General features: G+C 52.9%; 9 protein-coding genes across 9 annotated transcripts; 3 read left to right on the forward strand and 6 right to left on the reverse strand.

Moving 5' to 3' along the window:
- Window positions 1-34: 34 nt before the first annotated feature.
- Asppvi_005326 (cytochrome P450) lies at window positions 35-1991 on the reverse strand (the record flags this gene model as incomplete). The annotated part of the gene is made up of 8 exons (XM_043301249.1): window positions 35-639; window positions 702-948; window positions 1004-1312; window positions 1371-1415; window positions 1468-1499; window positions 1552-1611; window positions 1674-1824; window positions 1890-1991. The coding sequence occupies 8 exons, from the start codon at window positions 1989-1991 to the stop codon at window positions 35-37; spliced, it is 1551 nt and encodes a 516-aa protein (XP_043157184.1).
- Window positions 1992-2214: 223 nt separating this feature from the next.
- Asppvi_005327 (SRPBCC family protein) lies at window positions 2215-2803 on the forward strand (the record flags this gene model as incomplete). The annotated part of the gene is made up of 2 exons (XM_043301250.1): window positions 2215-2496; window positions 2555-2803. 2 exons carry the CDS (start codon window positions 2215-2217, stop codon window positions 2801-2803), a joined length of 531 nt encoding a protein of 176 aa, XP_043157185.1.
- A 639-nt stretch (window positions 2804-3442) lies between these two features.
- Asppvi_005328 (Zn(II)2Cys6 transcription factor domain-containing protein) lies at window positions 3443-4749 on the forward strand (the record flags this gene model as incomplete). The annotated part of the gene is made up of 2 exons (XM_043301251.1): window positions 3443-3465; window positions 3519-4749. The coding sequence occupies 2 exons, from the start codon at window positions 3443-3445 to the stop codon at window positions 4747-4749; spliced, it is 1254 nt and encodes a 417-aa protein (XP_043157186.1).
- Window positions 4750-4786: 37 nt separating this feature from the next.
- Window positions 4787-9559, reverse strand: Asppvi_005329 (nonribosomal peptide synthase; the record flags this gene model as incomplete). The annotated part of the gene is made up of 2 exons (XM_043301252.1): window positions 4787-7057; window positions 7121-9559. 2 exons carry the CDS (start codon window positions 9557-9559, stop codon window positions 4787-4789), a joined length of 4710 nt encoding a protein of 1569 aa, XP_043157187.1.
- A 409-nt stretch (window positions 9560-9968) lies between these two features.
- On the reverse strand, window positions 9969-11623 carry Asppvi_005330 (cytochrome P450; the record flags this gene model as incomplete). The annotated part of the gene is made up of 4 exons (XM_043301253.1): window positions 9969-10402; window positions 10463-11226; window positions 11292-11401; window positions 11462-11623. The coding sequence occupies 4 exons, from the start codon at window positions 11621-11623 to the stop codon at window positions 9969-9971; spliced, it is 1470 nt and encodes a 489-aa protein (XP_043157188.1).
- Window positions 11624-11860: 237 nt separating this feature from the next.
- Window positions 11861-12762, reverse strand: Asppvi_005331 (glutathione S-transferase family protein; the record flags this gene model as incomplete). Its single annotated transcript, XM_043301254.1, has 4 exons — window positions 11861-12116; window positions 12175-12258; window positions 12324-12630; window positions 12678-12762. The coding sequence occupies 4 exons, from the start codon at window positions 12760-12762 to the stop codon at window positions 11861-11863; spliced, it is 732 nt and encodes a 243-aa protein (XP_043157189.1).
- A 95-nt stretch (window positions 12763-12857) lies between these two features.
- Asppvi_005332 (uncharacterized protein) lies at window positions 12858-14148 on the reverse strand (the record flags this gene model as incomplete). The annotated part of the gene is made up of 2 exons (XM_043301255.1): window positions 12858-13867; window positions 13926-14148. 2 exons carry the CDS (start codon window positions 14146-14148, stop codon window positions 12858-12860), a joined length of 1233 nt encoding a protein of 410 aa, XP_043157190.1.
- Window positions 14149-14644: 496 nt separating this feature from the next.
- On the reverse strand, window positions 14645-16068 carry Asppvi_005333 (pyridoxal phosphate-dependent aminotransferase; the record flags this gene model as incomplete). The annotated part of the gene is made up of 4 exons (XM_043301256.1): window positions 14645-15079; window positions 15131-15543; window positions 15606-15810; window positions 15862-16068. 4 exons carry the CDS (start codon window positions 16066-16068, stop codon window positions 14645-14647), a joined length of 1260 nt encoding a protein of 419 aa, XP_043157191.1.
- Window positions 16069-16342: 274 nt separating this feature from the next.
- Asppvi_005334 (uncharacterized protein) lies at window positions 16343-18843 on the forward strand (the record flags this gene model as incomplete). The annotated part of the gene is made up of 7 exons (XM_043301257.1): window positions 16343-16810; window positions 16862-17032; window positions 17338-17419; window positions 17487-17685; window positions 17713-18010; window positions 18068-18297; window positions 18348-18843. 7 exons carry the CDS (start codon window positions 16343-16345, stop codon window positions 18841-18843), a joined length of 1944 nt encoding a protein of 647 aa, XP_043157192.1.
- Window positions 18844-19115: the final 272 nt, after the last annotated feature.

The raw sequence follows: 19115 nt of genomic DNA on the forward strand, positions 1-19115 counted from the left end.
CTATCTAAAAATATGACTAAATAAGATTGAGGGTTTAATTTTTGGCAGACTTCAGGGATGGAGTAAATTTMAGATATGGCCCCTGCTTATTGCCAGCGGCAAAATGGTCCTTCACGTGGAACTCCAAAGGTAGAGGATCGCGTGATTCGATATCGAACAGAAACGCCAGCCGAGCAACGATCAGGTAGATAGAATGATAGGCCATGTTCTTGCCAATGCATCCGCGAGTCCCCGTGCTGAAGGGATAGTAGGCTGAGCGCAGCCGTTGCAGCGCTTCCTCTGAGTCAACCATCCACCGCTCTGGCTTAAACACTTGCGGCTGTGGATAGACGTCGGGATCTCGGTGCATCGTCCAGGTAGGGATTCCCACTTGCACGTGGGGCGCGAAATAGTGGCCGTCGATGGAAGCGCCCTCGGGTGCCTCGCGGGTGAGAAACCCTGGAACGCCCGGGGACATACGCAGGGCCTCATCCACACAGGCGCGCATGTACTTACAGGCAAGGAGTTTCGGTCCGCCAACAATGTCTTCCACGTCGGAGAACTGGGACCGGATCTCCTGTTGCAGCTTTTTGTAGCATGCGGGATACCGGGCTAGGTAGAAGAACAGTCCGGCAAGAGCGGTACCAGTTGTATCGCTCGCTGGAGGATGGAATGTCAGCTGCATAATGTCCGACTGTCAGCAATGACAATGGGGGACTGACCGGCTATGATCAGGACGACCGCTTCGTCGGAGAGCTCCTTGAATCCCATACTCTCGCCGGTTTCCTTGTCCTTATGATCGAGCAAAAGTTTAAAAATATCCGAGGGCCCGTTTCCTGACTTCTCCAGCGCGATGCGGCCGTTTACCTGGTCATCGACGTATTTGCGGAATCGCTGGTTGGCAGCCATGATGCGCAAAAAGAGCAGAGGCGCCAGGCCCCATTGCTCGATCTTGGGCTCTGTGCCAAGCTGGTTGAAAGTCAGAACTTAACTGCTTGGCTGACAAGAGAGTGAGGCAACATACAATCACCTGGCTGTGCTGATATGAATCGATCAAGGGCTGAATGAAGTGGTTGTCGCTCTTGGTTAACATGTCATAGCTCTGGCTAAACGTAAGTTCGCCCATGATGTCGTAGGTGAGGAAGGAAAACCATCGCGACATATTCTTGTAGGTACCCTCGAAGGTCGTAGGATCAGAGACCCTTTGGCAGAACAATCGTGTCTTTTCTAGGATCGTGGGTTCATAGGACCGGATGGCTGCCTCGCTCATCGCATGCGAGATAATCCGTCGTTTTCGGGCATGGACGCGCTTATCCGTCGTGCTTGCTAGGTTCTGAACAATAATTAGGTACATAGACAGTGTAGAACGCTGGAGTGGAGGCTGTACGTACCACGAGAAGCTGCTTCTCCTTTGGCCCTCGAGAATAGAACATCCCCTGGATAGTGTGAGTAAGGGTATTGACGGGCCGCAATGCACGACATGGTTACCTTTTCGAATTTGGTCCCGGGACCATAGACAGCTATTGAAGTGAGTACGTATTATCATGCAGCAACTGGGAGACGGTGTCTTACTCCTGATTGCATTTGGAGTACATATCGAGATCAGGTTGGGCTCGAGACGCAGAACCTTGCCTGTCACGGAAAGATCGATTAGCATTCTGGTCATCGCATTGAATGTTCTTGAGATAGCGTACCATAAGCCTTGTGCATCTTGTCAACGACCAAATGTCTGTCTCCTGTCCAGGCATAATACAGGCTTGGTAGAATACTGATGCGGCACAGCAAAGGGCCAGGATACTGGGCCAATGGATGAAAATAGAGGCGATAGATTGACACGATGAGCAGCTGAAATGCGGTAATCAGTCCGTCACTCATTTAGTTGCATATCATGCTATCCTACAAAAACTCACCCGAGTAACGAAGATCACCGTGCCATACAGAGCAATGGTGCTCCATGTCGTATCATGCCATTTTTCCGCAAGGGGAGCTATTGTGTCACTTGCTAAGCCCATATTGGTTTTGTGACGATCAATTTCTGTCGACAACTGAACTGTTTACATTGACTTGGAGTGTTTCCTCCATTATTAACATCCACAGAGTCGGAGACCGAATTGCTCCCAAATCACCCGGACCGAGTGACAACGGCCCGGCCTAAGACTTAACGTCGCCGTGAGGACTATATATGTGTAGGCGAGGAGTGAAACACTACCACACAGCTATCATACACTATCCACAATGGCTGAATCCATCGAGCTCGTCTTCAACGTTGCCTTTACCGTACCCGTCAATGATGATCCTGCAGGCCCCATCCTGACCCTGGAGGAGTTCTGGCGGGGGCTACGACGCGGCGGAGAGAAACCTCATCTCTTTGCCGACTACGTGGCAGATACAGAAGTCCTTCCTGGTCGAAAATCTCAGAATGAATTCACCCGAAGACTGATCATGGCTGACGGGGCCGTGCACACGGCCAAGGGCGCCGTCCTGGAGCAGAACGTGCGCAACGCGGACAACCTTCTGGTGCGAATAAGAGACCTAGAGATGCCAGTAGCACTGCTGACCACTCATCCTGCCGCAGACGGAAGCCATCACTATCGATTCTGGTGCACGTAGCACAATGCTCATCTCGCGCGGAGGCCGAGAGTCGGATAAGCCGACGGACCTGTTTCTGACAGCTGTATACGAGCTGCATGTGCCTGGCGTGGTACCTGGAAGCGACCGCGCTAAGGAGATCCAGGAAGAGTACTCTTTGTTGGCCCGAGGCGCTGCACGGACTGTTGTGGCCAAGATTCGCGAATGGAAGTCGAATGGCACGCTCGTGGAGTGAATACAATTGGCTAATTTGGTGACAATTATGTAAATCAATCAATTTATTCTACGTCACCAAGGTCCCGGAGTTGTGCTGGTCGTAGATAGACCTCGATATCGTCGTAAAAAGCAACTGGCCTTGGCTCCAGCGGTGGTATTCGAGCCCGCTTCGGAAAGAGCCTGACAGATATTATTTCATCAGCGAGAGAAGGAACCCTGGGGGAAAGGGACGATTGCTGAACCCATACAAGACCCTTGATAAACGACACACCCTGGCGGCATGAACGCCACGGACCGCATTGGGGAGGGGATGGGTGGAGTAGGCAGCGTAGCGGTTATAAAGGATAGATATTAAGGTAATCCTGATTGGAGGGGCATGGAACTTTTGCCTCGTATAGAAATAACTTAATTTGGCCCCTATTATACCAAGGTTGTGGAGGGACATTGGGGGCCCGAGTGTGAACAGCTTCACAAACTACAAGGTACTCAGAACGGCCCAAACATCGCCAAGTTGGCAATCTACGCAGTGTCTATGCTCCCCAACATTAAAGATCCAGGATGAGGCATATGCAATTCTCTGTATCGTCATATTTTGCTTTGTGTCGCAATCCTTGTGCCTTATGCCCAGACCCCGATCGAGCCCAGATTTCAGTTGAAAATGCTTGGTCAGGCCTTGTCACAGTATGTCACAACTTGCTGCCCTCAGATCGAATTGACAATTAACTGCGCTCCAGATCCCCGGTCGGACAGCATGATGGGAAACCAGGGCGACTGCGAGCGGCCTGTACCAGCTGCCATGCGGCCAAGGTCCGTTGCAGTGGCGAGAAGACGGGCTGTGTGCGCTGCCGCAGTCTGGGCCACGAATGCATCTACCTTGAATCGCGAGTGGGAAAGACCAGAGGGCGACGAAAGCGCAGTGCTGGACAGGAACGGGCACACTCGATCAATCAGAACTCGGCCCCGGATCCCGCGTCCAAGAGAAATTCGCCGTCCCGCAACGATTCCCGCGAAGCTATCACTTCTTCCTCGGGTTCTCCAGCCTTCAGCATTGACACCAATGACTTTCTGCACCATGATCTGTGGGATATTCCCCAGCCCGTCTCGGATCCCAACATCGCCGGGACGGAAGGGGGGCTGCAGGAGATGGAACTACTCCAGGAGTATACTATGGGGGGCATGAGCAGCAGTACAAATTCTGTGGGTAATGAACCGGGTCCTGACTTAGGTTCATCGCACGACCGTCACCTGGACTCCGCCATTGGCTCCTCGGAAGCACCGCATACATTTACTCCCTTGGTCCAAAGTCCGCCGTGGCGGTTGGATGACAGGCATCGCCTGCCCGGCTGCGACGGCTGGGCTCAGAAAACCATCTCACGGGAGGCACCGTATCGCCCGTACGGACGCCAGGGGCTCGTCACAGATCCGACCTGCAAAGGAGTCATCCTTGCCGCTGCAGAGATCCTGGAGCAGCTGGAGGCAAAGGTGCGCGGTGGCCTCACCGCAATCGATGAGGTTCTCCGCGTCAACAAGGCCGCCACCCAGGCAATCAGCGAGCTCATGAGTCGACGCGATTACACGTGTAGCGTAGGGGCATCCATTGTGATGCTCGCGGCGGCACAGCATGCCGTGCATTTATTCGAGACGGCCTGCGAGGAACTCTACCCTGCGCTTCTTCAGAATCAGTGGCCTACCGCGCCCGATATTGCGGGAAAACGTCCCAATTCCGTTGTTCCCGCGCTCTCCTACACGCCTGGGATCGGCTTCGGGTCCTTTCTCCTCGATCCGCAGGAGCAGGCGGTTTTATCGGCGCGGATTATATCTACAGAGTTGCGCCGAAGTCTCCAGATGCTTCGGTGTCTCTCATCGTCGCCACGGCCGGATCACCGCTCCTTCTGTCTAAACAGCTGGACACAAAGTCTGGAAAAAAGAATACAATATCTCATTTCAGTTGTAGAGAGTATTTAGTAACCTTAGACAAATGAAAGGTGCAGAGGGTGATTGTTTATAATAGCCTGTAGTCCACCAGATTCAAAGCGTCCGGTTGCTCCTCCAACGATTCTAGGGGCTGTTCTGCTATTCCGCGTAACGTGTCGATGATGTCGGCATATGACGTATTCTGGGCGAATAGTTCAAGTGAGGTCGCGATGGATCTTTCAATCCGACCTATCTCCACTTCGTCCCAGAGTGTGTCATCATACTCCAGACGCAGGAGGATCCGTCCGTCAGGCAGCGCCGTAAATTCACACATAAGACCAAATTTGGCACCATTGGACCAGGGGAGCAGCGTAGTCGTATCGTCCAGGGCGAATGTCAGCGCATCCTGTCGCTCGTGGAAGGTGACCACCGTCTCAAACAGAGGATGGTTGGGATATCCCGGCGTCACCCCCAGGTGGCAGAGAAGATCCTGCCACGGAACGGCATGCGAAAGGGCCGCCTGGCTAGAGCACAACACAGACTGCAGGAAGGCCTGAGCATCGGAAGAATGGTCTGCATCAAACTGGATCCGAATGGGCAGGGGCTCCAGAAATAGACCGATGGTGTTCATGTCATTTTCCGACCATCGGTTGGCAAACGGGCCCCCAAGAAGGACATCCATACGGTCTTTTCTCGTATTGAGAGCTAGAGCAACGGCTGCAATAGCGAGCTGGTGATGGGTGAAAGGGGACGTCTGGACGAAATGCGTCACTGCATGGGATGTCGCTTTTGGGATGATACTCAGCCGCGATCGGCCATTGTAGCTTCTTCGCTGTGATTCCGGGTATGGCGCGTCCTTCAGGTATGTAGTCCAGAAAGCAAGATCTTCGTCCGAGGCCTGTCGTTTCCAGGCATCAGCGGTTTCGTAAGGGATACTGGCTTGCTGCAGGCCTTTTCCGTGGTATTCATTCTCCACCTGCTTCAGTAGCAATCGCATAGTGGTAAGGTCACAGATGAGATGGCTTACGACGACCAGCATCAACGTCGGGGAAATGAAGACTCGAATGAGATCCTCCCGATCCACGTGGAAAGGCCGGTTGATTTCCGCGCGTTCATCAAGCTCATCTATGAATTGAGCTTTGGGTGGCTGATGCGAGTAGACTCGAGCTGGGGCCATCCTGCCACTGGCTGGATATCTGGATTGTAAAATGGGGTGATCAGCCATGACCTTATCCCAGCTGGCGCACAGGCGATTCCGATCAGTTGACGGAGCAAGGTGGCAGGCAAAAGACACGTTGAACGAGCTGACACCACTGCTGTTGCTCGTGTTGTAACTGTATTTGGCCAGCCATTCGCCCTCCATCCGGGAAACATCGTTCGGTCCCATCTGGATCCCGGACTGGGTGGCTAGGCGACAGCCGCGGGCGACAAGTTTACCCACATGGCGCGCCATATCGCGGAGAGATAGGGCGTTGACAATGAGGGCGAGAGGAATAGGGCGTCCAAACTCGGCAGAAAGACGACTGGCCAGGCGCAGCTGCAGAAGGGAGTGGCCGCCCATCGCGACAAAGCTGGAGTCCGGGAAGATCTCTTTGGTCTTCAGTTGCCCCAAAAGGTCAGACCAGTTTTTGGCAATACGCTGCTCCGTAGAGCTCATTTGTTTATCCACCTGGGCAGTACCAGTCCGCTTAAGCAAATTATGGAACGCCTTGTAGTCCAGCTTGCCTGCCATCGTCATGGGGAACCGGTCGACGGGGATGATATACCGTGGGATGGCATGAGCTGGGAGCATACTAGCCATACGTTCCTTGCACGTTGTCGCACAGATGCTGCTGGGTTGCACCAGAGCGATCAGTTCGTCTTCATGGCGAGTGACGGCCGCCGCATTGACACCTTGAATCGTGGAGATGCGAGCCTCGAGGTCCTCAAGGTCTACGCGAAACCCCCGAAGTTTGATCTGGCGATCATTCCGGCCCAGACAGATGAGTTCACCCTCATCGTTCCAGTATCCCATATCCCCTGTGGCGTACATACGCTCTCGCAATCCTCGGCATACCGAGTCCGCATGGAACCTATCGCGCGTCAGACTAGGTTGGTTGAGATAGCCATTGGAGACCTGCACTCCAGCAAGGTATATCTGGCCCGTCATTCCACGGGGGACCAGGCGCCGATGCTGATCCAGGATATAGATCCGCGTGGAAGGATTCGGACGCCCAATAGTAACTCTCCGCTTTGGGAGTAATCGCTTGATGGTAGCACCACAGGTGGCCTCCGTAGGACCATACATGTTGTACAGCGTTGTGCACGAACTCCATCGGTCGTTCACATCTTGCGTTACTTGCTCACCGACAAGATAGACCTGACAGGGGTTCATGTTAGCAATGTAATGGTGGCTTCGAGTCACGCATAAGGTATAACTTACGGTCGCCAGGTTCGGATAGTCACTCGGGTCCATGGTCGCAGCCAAAGAGGGGGTGAGAATGCATGTGTCTACCTCCAGAAGATGGGCAAAGGGGTCGTTCGGATGTGGCAGAACCAAAGTCGCTCCATAGCTTAGAGCAGAAAACAGCTCATGAATGCTGCCATCAAATGAGAGAGACATGATCTGCGCGATCTTGCGCCCCGGCTGTGCCAGCAGCCGGACTTCCCGGTCCCGTTGGAATGCAACCAGCCCTTGGTGCGTGCATAGAACGCCCTTGGGCTTGCCGGTGGACCCGGATGTGAAACAGAGATATGCGTTCGCAGCAGGATCAGCTTCACGGCCCTGGTCTGATACTTCTTCGCCTTCTTGGGGCTGTTGCAGAAGGTCTTGAACGGCCCAGCAGTATCGACTTGCACTGGGACGACACTTCGTTTCCACGGTTGACGGTGTCAGGAACACTGCGGCTCCCGATAGCTCAAACATGCTCTCTCTAAGCTCGGGATCCAGCTTTTCATTGAGAGGACAGTAAACGCCGCCGGCTTTGAGAACGGAATAGACCGCCACAGTCCAGTAGATGGACGATTCCGCATGCACGCAGACAACGTCTCCCTTCTGAATAACGGTGGCCAGATGCAGCGCAACACAGTCACTCCAGCGATCGAGCTCTTCGTATGACATGGTCTGGTCTAGCCTTTGCACAGCGCACGCGAGCGGATCATTCGAGGCTGCCTTCTTCATGAGGGTTACCAGATCCTCATCAACAGATGTTTCMGTCGTCGATGCTGACAGGCAGTTGCCCAATTGAAACAATGCTTGACGGTCCTGTAGGGAGACCATCTCCTGAACACACATGCCCACGGTGTTGGGGCCTCGTAGTAGGCGTGCGACCATTTGGGAGAACTGGAGCCCGACGAAGTCGATTTGTTCCTTGTGATACCGCTGCTCCGAGTACTGTATGCAGATTGTTCCATCAGTCTCTATGAGCAAGCTCAGGGGAATCTCGCTGTTCATCCGCGAACTGGGCAGAGGTAGCTGCTGTGTCGCGGCGCAAGGGTCCTGACCGACGACATCAAACTGCATCGCCAGGGCGGACGACACGCGTCGGTGATAGCCATGTTCGGGCACTGTCCAGTCATACGCGGCGAGCTCCACGATCTGCTCAAATACCTTCTTCACGAAGGCGCTTGTATCAAGCTTTTCATCCACGGTGACGACGATTGGTAGTGTATTCACCAGACTACCGACCACCTCCAGGATCCCAGCAACGGGTAACGACCTGCCGGACACAACGGCCCCAAACAGAACGCAGTCGGAGTCACACAACCTGGACAGGACCAACGCCCAAGACGCATAGTAGATGGAGGCAACAGTCACACCATGGGAATGCGCGTACTGCTCGAGTTCGAAGGATGTCACGCCCACTGGGTACATGGCTAGACCATTCCAGAAACTCGACTGCTTAACGCTGGTTGGCAAGCAAGGCAGCCCAATCTCAGTTGTAGCATTCTCCAGGCTTTCTTTCTGCGATTTCCAGTAGGCTATGGCTTCATCCTGGCGCTGCTCAATCTGCATCTCTCGCATCCGGGCGACGTTTACGAACGATGGTCCTGGGAGGACGGGGAGCCCCGCCATCACGCGCGAGACCTTGTCGAGGAGGATCTTCATCGAGTATCCGTCTATTAGGGCGTGGTGAACGTGCCATAGGAGATAAGCCGTGTCACTGTCCTCGATAGTGATTGTCCGAAACTCCCAGCCAACCCCAGTGAAGCTCGGAGGCTGCATTAACTCGACCTCGACGGCCGCCTTGTCCCTCATTGTAATCTCTGTCCAATGACTCGGGGTAAAGCCGGAGCTGATAAGGTACTCCTGGCCGTCCTCGATATGAAACTCTGTACGGAATATCTCCTCACACTCGAGGACACGTTGCCAGGCCTCCCTCATTGCAGGCAACTGGTGCGCGGAGCACCTGCGACTGTAGGCCAGGATATTGTGGTCTGGCCGCGTTAAGCTGCCCCTGATTAACGATAACTGCATCTCCGGAATGGAGACTTTGTGGGAATCCGAAGAGTCGGGAAGGGTGGATGGGGGAGTCAGGCACCGTGGGATGGGGTAGCGTATAGTATTCGATGTAGTCTGTTGTTTTGGAGGATTTAGGAAGTCGTCGATCGCGTCGATGGTATTCATGGCATCCATTGCCTTTTCTATTTTGCTCGAGACTTGGATGGGCCTCGCAGACGATATCAGATCAGTGATAGAACGACATTGCAATATCTCGCCGACGGAAATTTCAATTCCTCGGTGCTTGCAGGCGCGTGCAAGTTGGAGAGCAGCCAACGAATGTCCTCCAAGATGGGCAAAATTCAAGGAAACGTCCACCTCGTCTGTTGAGACCTTCAGGACTCGTGCGATCTCCTCAATGACTTGCTCCTGCATATTCATTGCTTCCGGTCTCAGGGGCGTCTTTGACAGTGAAAGAGAGCTTCTTGATTGTGGTGGGAGATGACTGCATCCACGTTTGGACTGAATTTATACAATAAGTGTGCCTACTGTAACTGAGTATACTGACGCTTGAGCACCGGCCACCAAGGTTACAGAGGCCAACCATCATGCCAAGCGAGAGAGGGTGTCCTGGGGGCTGCACGCTGACTCGATCGGTCCGCTGGCAGGAGACTGCCGCATTCCCACGTTCAAGGTTTATCGAGAGCCGGTGGGTGACCATTACAGCCTAGGAGATATCAAGATCACTACCATTAATTACGGCCGGATTCTCATACAGCCTGTAGTGCGAATCCAAGACAACGAGTCTCTTCAACTACCCAAATGGACTCGTATATTTATTGTTCTAGGACTACTGTCTCAATTTCATCAGAACTGTGGCCCTTTCATCGGGTACAATGGCCAGACCGAAATGCTGCTGCTTAGGCTTGTCGGCGCCGTCAGGTAGCTTGATATCATAGTGCTGTAGCAAATGGGCTAGAACCACTTTCATCTGGCTACTGGCAAAGTGGCGCCCGGGGCACGCCCATATACCATGACCGAAATTGATGTTGTCTGTGCCCGTCGTGGCATGTTGATATTTGAAGGCGTTGCCCGGTTGATCCCGCAATTTCGAAAACCGGAAGCCGTCAAACTCGGCCGGATTTGACCACAGTAGAGGATCCATGTTGAGAGTGTGCGCGCGGACCATAACCCGGGTTCCGCGTGGGATTACATGTCCACTGGGAAGCTTCAGACCCCGCGGATGTGTCACAATTCGTGGCATATTTGCTGCATAGTCGAGGCCTGAATGTCAGTAACCAGCTTGTTTAGATCAAGCGCAAATGCGGATAGGACCGTCTTTACCTAGCGAAGGCGGACTAAGCCGCTGTGACTCACGGATAAAACTATCCAGTTTCTTTAGTCTCTGGATATTCTCCTTGTTGATCGATTCTCCATGTAGTACATCCTGAAGTTCGGCTCGCAGCGGCTCGATATGCTCTGGATGACTGGCGAGATCGAAGATCAAGTAGGTCAACGCATTGGAGAGATTGTAAATAGAGGCGAAGGTGGCCAGAAGCTGATCCCGGGCGAGCTGTTTAGGCGTGGGATTTCCCGGGTACCGCTGTCGGAACCAACGCAGCATATCCCCTCCCGGGGCATCGTCGGCCGCTGACGCCTGGCTGGGTGGATTTTCAAGTAGCGGCTTGAGCTTCTCTTCCGTCATCCGCCGCTGGTACTTTAACGATCGGACCTGCGGGAGTAGGTCTGCAATCAACGGCCGGATCGGCCATGGAATCATGCGCAGAACCAGCCATGCGCGAGTGACGTCCTGCGTGTAGGTGACCGTTGCCTGGCTCCAGGTATCGTCGCGGCTGAGTGGCAGGCCGACAAATGCTCTGCCCGACATCAACGACGCGATCCGGGACATACATTGCCGCGGCTGGAAGGACGTCCATTCGCGAGGCTGACCGAAGCTCTGCTCCACGGCGTAAGCGACCTCGGCCACGAAGGAGGCCAGCACGGTCGGTGTATTCCGCGTGAGATCGTAGCGCATGGCCTCGTCGAATTCGGGGGCTTTTGTGCCCATGTACGTGTATTGGCCCAAGAAGACGTCATGGTGATGTTTCCTACACCCAAAGGGAATCGGGAATCAGTGACCACAGACCAGAGAAAACGAAAGGGTAAAATTTACTTGATGGAGACATGGTCTTCAGGTAAAGCTTTAAGCACATCGATGCCAGACCGGGGAAGAATAACTAACTCCATTCCCACCATTGAGAGAATGAACGGATCGTCAGGATACTGTGGTTCCTGATCAGCCAGCGCGAGGATAAATCGTCAAGCGCCAACGGGCTACTATACCTGTGCATGTGCTTCCTCGATGGTTTTGGCGACATTGGAGGTGACTTCGAATCGAGGTAAATCGAGAGCTTGTTTACGAGCACGGATGAGAACAAATGCCAGGGTCGCAAGTCCCAGCAGGACCGCGGCCAGGGAATGATTTTCCGTCCATTGATCATACATGACTATTAGAGCTGATTCAATACACTCACTGTGGAGGGAATTCAAAAGCAGATCTAAAGGAATAGGAGCATTTTTGCTGGAAAAAGGTCTATTTAACCCTTATAATGCTCTGCCACTTGTTCGCCCTGCTCTATCCGGGCCGATGCCATCCAGAAAGGATCCATCGAATAATTAACACTATAGCCACCGGGAATGGCCATCGGATTCTTCAAGTAGTCCTAATCTACACACCATTGCTCAATGGCCAATCTTGGGAGCCATTTCTAGAACCGCCTTGACTGCAGGTCGCTGCAGCATCCTTTCACTCCACCGCTGGATGTGTGGCCAATCCTGGATGTTCACCCCAAGGAAGTGAAACATCCACGGCATGGCGAACGGGAAGTACGAGAGATCGGCCAGCGTGGGTCGATCAACAAGAGCAATGTAGTCCTGTCCCGGTAACGAGAGCCTCTTCTCCAGAATATCCCATTGCCGCAGGCAATTCGCATGAAGTCTGAACCCGTTCAGGATTATAGAATTACATAATGAGAGTTTGGAGACTATAGACTCACTTTTCGATTGTTCGGGGAAGCTGGACGGGATTCTGTCGATTCGGATATCCGCGACAAAAATAGAGCCAATACTTGGCTGTCGGCCTGTACCGGAATTTTAGTCCGGTGTACTTCTGGGGTATTCGGAGCCATCAAAAACTCAATCCTACCCTAGTCCGGCGGTTTGATAGGCGGTCCAGGAGAGCACCGCCCCTTTCTCCGTAGCATTCCGTCCCGTCCAGGTACCGTCGTGGTCAAACCGGTCCGCAAGGTACTGAAGGCACGCGGTGCTCTCAAACACAATCACCTCCTGTTTTGTCGTGGGATCCTCATCCCTCAGCGATGGAACCATTCGCTCTGGATGAATTCGATAGAACCACTCATCCTTTGTGTCAATGACGGACAGAAGATGCGGAATGTGCATCTCTCGCGCGAGGATGAGCGGTTTGATGTAGTTGATGTACGAAGTCTCGTCCGCTGCTCAATCAGCCATTACCATCATAAGCCTTAGAGGGAGGAGATACCTTTGATGACATATAAGATGACTCGACCGTCGAATACTACATCCCCCTGGATCACAGCCGGAGTGTCTTGTACGGTGTCCATCATAACGCTTGGATCGGGATAACTGACACTGAAAAGGTGCTAATGCTTCTAATGGGATAAATTGGTAACTTATCTAGGTTATATAGAACGGTGATTCTCTATACAGGCCTCATCTCGATTGCACACGGCCATGCCCCCCTCAACTGCCGTATCTGTCGAATCTCCCACCCGGTCCGGCCCGCAAGAGACCTCCACTGGGCCTCTGTTCGCTCCTGACCATCGGCGCTGACCATCATGGTCAGGTCAGCATAGCGCGACAGGCGACTACTGCGTCCATCCGCCAGAATCGACTCCATTACGACCAGACGGCTGTCTGGGGTCTTCCGGATGGCCTGCCGGATATTCTGCAGAACCGCAGCTGTCTTACTGTCATTCCAGTCGTGCAGGCACCACTTCATAGTGTAGAACTCAAAGCTGGGAACGCTCTCCAAAAAGTCTCCTGCGATGAGATTCTCCCCGGGCACGCGGTCTCCGACATCAGCATACTCGCCATCTGCAGTGTGGAACAGCGAGCGGGCCCGCTCGATAACCTTGGGGGTGTCGAGCAAAGCCCCCGTAATGGATGGGTGCCGTCTCAGAATCATAGCCACCAGAGCGCCCTGGCCGCCTCCGACGTCGAGAAACGCTTTGCCACTGAATTCCTCCCAGGAGTAATCAGCCAGGATGCCGGGCGCTTGGGCGGTTGCTCCCCCACCGAGGGTCCGGTGCAGGCGCGGAAGCCATCCGCGGGCCGTAAAATAATCAAACATGTTCTGGTCGGTGACAAATTGGATCTGCGCTGGAGTCCGGATGGCTTCCTTGCGCACCGAGGCGGGAATCCCGCGCGCCATATCGTAGAATTCATTCCCGTAGAGATCCACCCAGTTGTGCCATTGGGTCCAGTGGTCGGTGGTCAGCAACTCGGACGTGTGGCTGTTGCGATATTCGTCCTTCTGCGGGTCGTACGCAAAGATTCCGTTATTGTGAAGCAGTCGGAGCACCTGTCGCAGACGATCCTCCCTGGCCCCTGACAGTCTCGCCACTTCTGCCACGCTTTGAGGTCCTTGGGCGAGGAGGTTCGGTATGCGCAGTTCGACAGCGGCACAGAGACATTTCGTATTGAGATAGCCTGCCGGTCATTCAGTCAGTAGGTTTGCGGGCGCAGGGTATATCCCCAAGTTACTTACCAAGGAAGTGGTCCGCTAGCACCACCGAAGATGGCTCCAGCAGTTGCTCGACCTGGTGCAGTAGATCAATGGTGCGGGCGGCCAATTGTCCCAACTTGGCGTCTGGTAAATTTCCCTCGCTATGATCGTGAAGGGATGCCTGAACCTCGGAGTGTAAAGGTCCTGACAACTGGGTGGTGATTTCCTGTAAGGAAGAACAAAGAACTGAGAGAGTAGCTTCCATGATTGCGTGCTCTGAGTCTCGTTGTTTTGATCGCAGTGTTGGGTTCCATATAGACAGTACATATATATATAGATGCAGTCCTCCGCAGCGGACCGCGTCCCTGGCTGGGGAGATGCAGCCAGTGTTTTCGTGCCTTGGGCGGCCGCTGTCGCTGCTATACCGAATATTGAATTGAGCTATAAAAAGATAGTAACATTAACAGCAATTGTGACTAGAGGGAGTATCAATTTGAACCGGTACCCTTGACCGCCGCCGTCTGTCTGCTCTCCCGGGATGCTTTCCCAAATAAGTCGTATACATCCAGATGGAATGAAATTATGTGATTATTTACGTGTCTCATTTATTTTTATTTTTTTATAGCTTTTGTTACAGAGGGACGATTTCTTGGTTTAAATCCATGGTTTTCACTTTCTCAGATTACATAGAATGTAGTCAATCATGAAAGCCAACCAAATATCTAGGATCCTTAAGGATAGTTAGTAATGTGCGCCCTATTTCATAAACAACAGGCCAGAATAGCCACTGCCTTGGATAGTTGATCCTTTGGTATAGCAAAAGTCAATCTGAACCAGCCATTCTGTCCCGAAGGGAGATGATATAGCTTCCCCGGACTGACAAGCAGACCCTCTCGTCGTAGGCATTGCTGGAGATTGGCTTCATCGTCCCATGACTTTGCCGTCGTCATCAACCGAGCAAAAACAAACAGTCCGGCTGTGACTGGTATATAGTCGATGTGGCGGGAGTCGAGGAAGTTGGTCAAGAGCCTGTAGCAGTCCAATAGCCTCTCGGTATTCAACCGGATAAGCCTTGGAAGCTCTGGGGAGGTCAAGAGACTGGTGGTACACAGCGCAGTTAATGAAGACACTTCTGAGCTCATTGGCAAGCACAGGCCCAGGAGAAGCGTAGGATTTGCTTGTGAGATGGTACATCCCTGCCAATCATGTCAACAATTTTAGGAGAAGATCCAATGTCAAGGACTCACTAGGCGAAGACCACTACAACCAAAGTCCTTGCTCAGACTCCAGACAGTGTGGACTCGTGACGGGTCAACTCCACAGGACTCCAGATCCAGCGACAAAATTGAAGTAAAGCCATTTGCCTTGACTTCATCTGGCCGGAAGCAGGAGAGGGCGTATAGCTCATCGCAGACAAGATGCAGGTTCAGCTGTTGGCAGAACTGCGCGCAGCGTCGAAGTGCTTCCTGGGAATAGCACTGGCCTAGAGGGTTACCCGGATTGGTGATGACGAGAGCTCGGATCCTGCACGGGCTCTTGTCGAATGCCTGCGTCAACGCAGCGATCAAGACGTCAGGGTCCGTCGTGTTGTGCAGGGTGTCGACTTGTGCTTCAACGAGTTGTACCCCGGCACGAATAGTGAAGTGGAAGTCGAATCCATCTTTACGCCGTTAGCATCCACCTGATCAATAGAATAATTTTAGTGGAATTGAGAAAGCATACTCCAAAAGGGAACTGGAACCAAAACCCCTTCGCCAGGATCGCAAATGTGATGCATCAGCGCATCCAGACAAGCCGATGAGCCCGGTCCAATGGCCAAATGCGCAGGCTCTACAGGTCGATATGGCTGAAAATACTGGTTGAAGAAAGAAGCTAATGCCTCGATTAACTCTGTATCTCCGAAATAGCTGTTGCTATAGGACAGTCGCTGTGCTAGGTCAGCCGCGTAATGTATCTGCCCCCATTGGTATAATCATACTCGATCATTAAGCCCTGTGAGAACTGCCTCTTGGAACAACGATATCATTTCCGAGCGGATGCACCAGTTCTCAGCCACGGAGAGGTCGACGGCTGCCTCATCATTTACCCTTGGAGCGGAGGGATTCTGCACAGCTCGAAAGCCAAACTGCTGGAGGGCCTCGGTCGAGGCGTGCGATCGCCGGGAAAGTAGACACTGAGAGTCCATAATTCAACGCCTAGTGTATTGTGCATAACTCTAGGAAAGGCCTGGAAAAGTCGGATTTATCACTAGAGGTTGGTTGGTACGAAGACGGTCGACAGTTGTGGCCGTCCGTTCCGGACAGTCTGTGAAAGTAGCTCGGAGGCCATGCTGTCTATTTATTTCCACTAGAGTAACATGGATAGACCTGCGCATTCACTATCCAGCGTCCTATATTTTCTGTCTATTCTTCGCCCACTTTGAGATTCGCTGTGCTCCCACGGTCGAAGGCATCGTAACAATGACCCAGTTTGGCTCGCCCGATATTCAAAACTCAGATAAAGCAATCTGGTACTTTGCTTATGGATCCAATATAAAGTCCTCTGTCATGAAGGCTCGAGGAATTACACCTCTCTGTTCCCAAGCCGTGGTCGTACCATCGCATATACTGTGCTTTGACATCTTCGGTATTCCCTACGCAGAGCCGTCCTTTGCCAGCATCGCACCAATGCCGGATACAACCGCAGGGTCTACAAACAGCAAAGTGCATCAAACGTTGTTACCAGTTCATGGCGTTGCATACCTCCTCACACCAGACGACTACCGGCGTTTGGTGCTCACCGAAGGTGCCGGAGTCGGGTACAACGAGATTACCGTTACAGCCGGGCCGGTGGCTGACCTCCACACCGATAAGCGCGAAATATTGGTGCATACGCTGGAGGCCAAGTATCCCTGGCGACCCAATAGAGCGCCAAGTGCCCGGTACATGGTAAATGAAGTCCCGGACAAGGAGCGGAAACTAGGTGGCTGACAATGGCAGGGCTTGATTCTCGAGGGCGCCGAGGAGTTCAAACTCCCCACAGCCTATCGAGCTTACCTCGAGTCGTTGCCGAGATTTGAACGGCCCCAGACACTGAGAGGTCGCTTCGGGGCGTGCTGGTTCCTCGCTTTCTGGCGCCGCGCCATTAGAATCCTGGCACGCCTGACAAAGGTGAGCACGGATGAACGAGGCCACTGTCCGAGACTCGTCGGGACCGCAATCATTCTCGTTTATCGCTGCATGTGGGCCTGGCATGATAATGTATATTCAAAGATATTTGGACGGGGAGATGGATTATGATAAGAGCAGCCCTGTGATATTTAGGACTGTCAGAGATATTCGGTCCGGAGGTGAAAACTGAATACAGTTATGATCTTTTAAATCCACTATCGTCTAGGAACATGGTATTCTTCATTGCCGCACCCTGCTTCAGAGAATTAATTGGTAAATTCAAACCCTCTGACAACATGCCTGAGAATCAAGGACCTGATGACTCCAACGAGAGGCATACGTACCGGCTGAAAGCGCAGCGACTGCTGCAGCAGGTTCCGCTCATTGGTATAAGCAATAATCCCGTTGCTTGAAACAGCGACTCTGAACTGACAGAGAAAATTTTCTTCTCCAGACGGACACAATGATTTCCCATGGATGCTCCGAGGGCACTTTCTGAATGATCTGAGTAAGGGAGACTTGAACCACCTGACTATTGGACAAACGGACATAGCCCGGCTGCGGAGGGGAATGGTAGGAGGCCAATTTTGGAGTGCCTTTGTGCCATGGTGGGTGTCAATCAAATTTGCCAGACTGCAAGAAGATCCGCTAATGTGAGCGCCTGAGTCCCTGGATTACAGCCCAAAACAGCCTGAGAGCTTCCCCGATGAGGCTCACTGGAAGAGGCTGCGTGACACCCTCCAGCAGATCGATGTGATCCACCGTATGCTGGAGGCGTACCCCCATGTTTTCGGCCTGGCCGAGTCAGCTGCTGCTGTCTGGAGCATTTTTCGCTCCGGGCGCATTGCCAGTCTCATTGGCATTGAAGGTCTTCACCAAATTACAGACTCCCCGAGTATCTTGCGAACTTTTCACCGACTAGGAGTTCGTTATGCCTCGTTAAGCCATACCAGTAATAACCCATACTCGGACTCTGCAGTCAGTACACCCACACTTGCGCTTAGTTACTGGCCACCTGGTGCTGACTTTTCGAAGACAGACTCTGCTTTACATCATGGCTTGAGTGTAGATGGAAAACGTATGATTGAGGAAATGAATCGCGTCGGGGTGTACGACCACAAGCTTTATTTTTGGGAAGATTTGATGATCAATACTAATGGAGTCTACATCTATAGAATTGTGGATTTGTCTCACACGAGCGAGGCAGCCCAGCACGATGCGCTCGCAATTTCCAGGGCGCCAGTGATATTCTCTCACTCAGCATGGTAGTACTCTGTGACCCAACCATTTGGCGACTCGCTGACTGAACAACCAGCTACGCCCTTGTCCCACACAGAAGGAACGTCTCCGATCGTGTGTTGCAGCTCCTGAAGAAGAATCAGGGTGTCGTTATGATCTGCTGTCTGCGGGAGCTCGTCGACCGTGCAGGGGGTGCACATGCTACTCGGAAGCAGGTCGTAGACCACGTCGTCTACGTCGGTGAAACAATCGGATTCGATCATGTGGGGATAGGATCCGATTTTGACGGCATGCTTGAAGGCCCCGATGGCCTCGACGATGTGTCCCACTTCCCTGCATTGGTGGAAGATCTCCTACGCCGTGGGGTGTCCGAGAGCGCGGTTCAAAAGGTTCTTGGCCTCAATATCCTGCGGGTCCTGAAGCAAGTGGAGGATATTGCTCTTCAGGAAAGGCTGTTTGGGTCTACGAAGGCACTTTGCGATGACATCGATCCGGTATGGACGCCGGAGCAGAGGGAGATCCTTCGTGCGCAGGGCAAGAAACGCGGGCTATGGCAGCCAGACGAGTACTAATAGTCTCTGCCCATTCACAAGGCTCGTATCCGTATTATTGTACAGAGTCTAGACAATCAGGTTCTTATGCCACCTCCACTTAGCGCACTGTCCGGCCCGCTAATGAGCATGTACCGGACCGCACCGTCCTCACGGTACTCCACTAGGAGAAGGACCTTGGTGGTCTGTAGACATGGTACCCTTGCAAATGACTCAGTAAGCGGATTCTGGACGTGATAGTATTTGTCATAGTTTCATTTTCGCCTTTCTATTTAGAATCAACCCGCGCGTTA

The sequence above is a fragment of the Aspergillus pseudoviridinutans genome (genome assembly GCF_018340605.1).
Source record: "Aspergillus pseudoviridinutans IFM 55266 DNA, scaffold_3, whole genome shotgun sequence".
Lineage (NCBI taxonomy): Eukaryota > Fungi > Ascomycota > Eurotiomycetes > Eurotiales > Aspergillaceae > Aspergillus > Aspergillus pseudoviridinutans.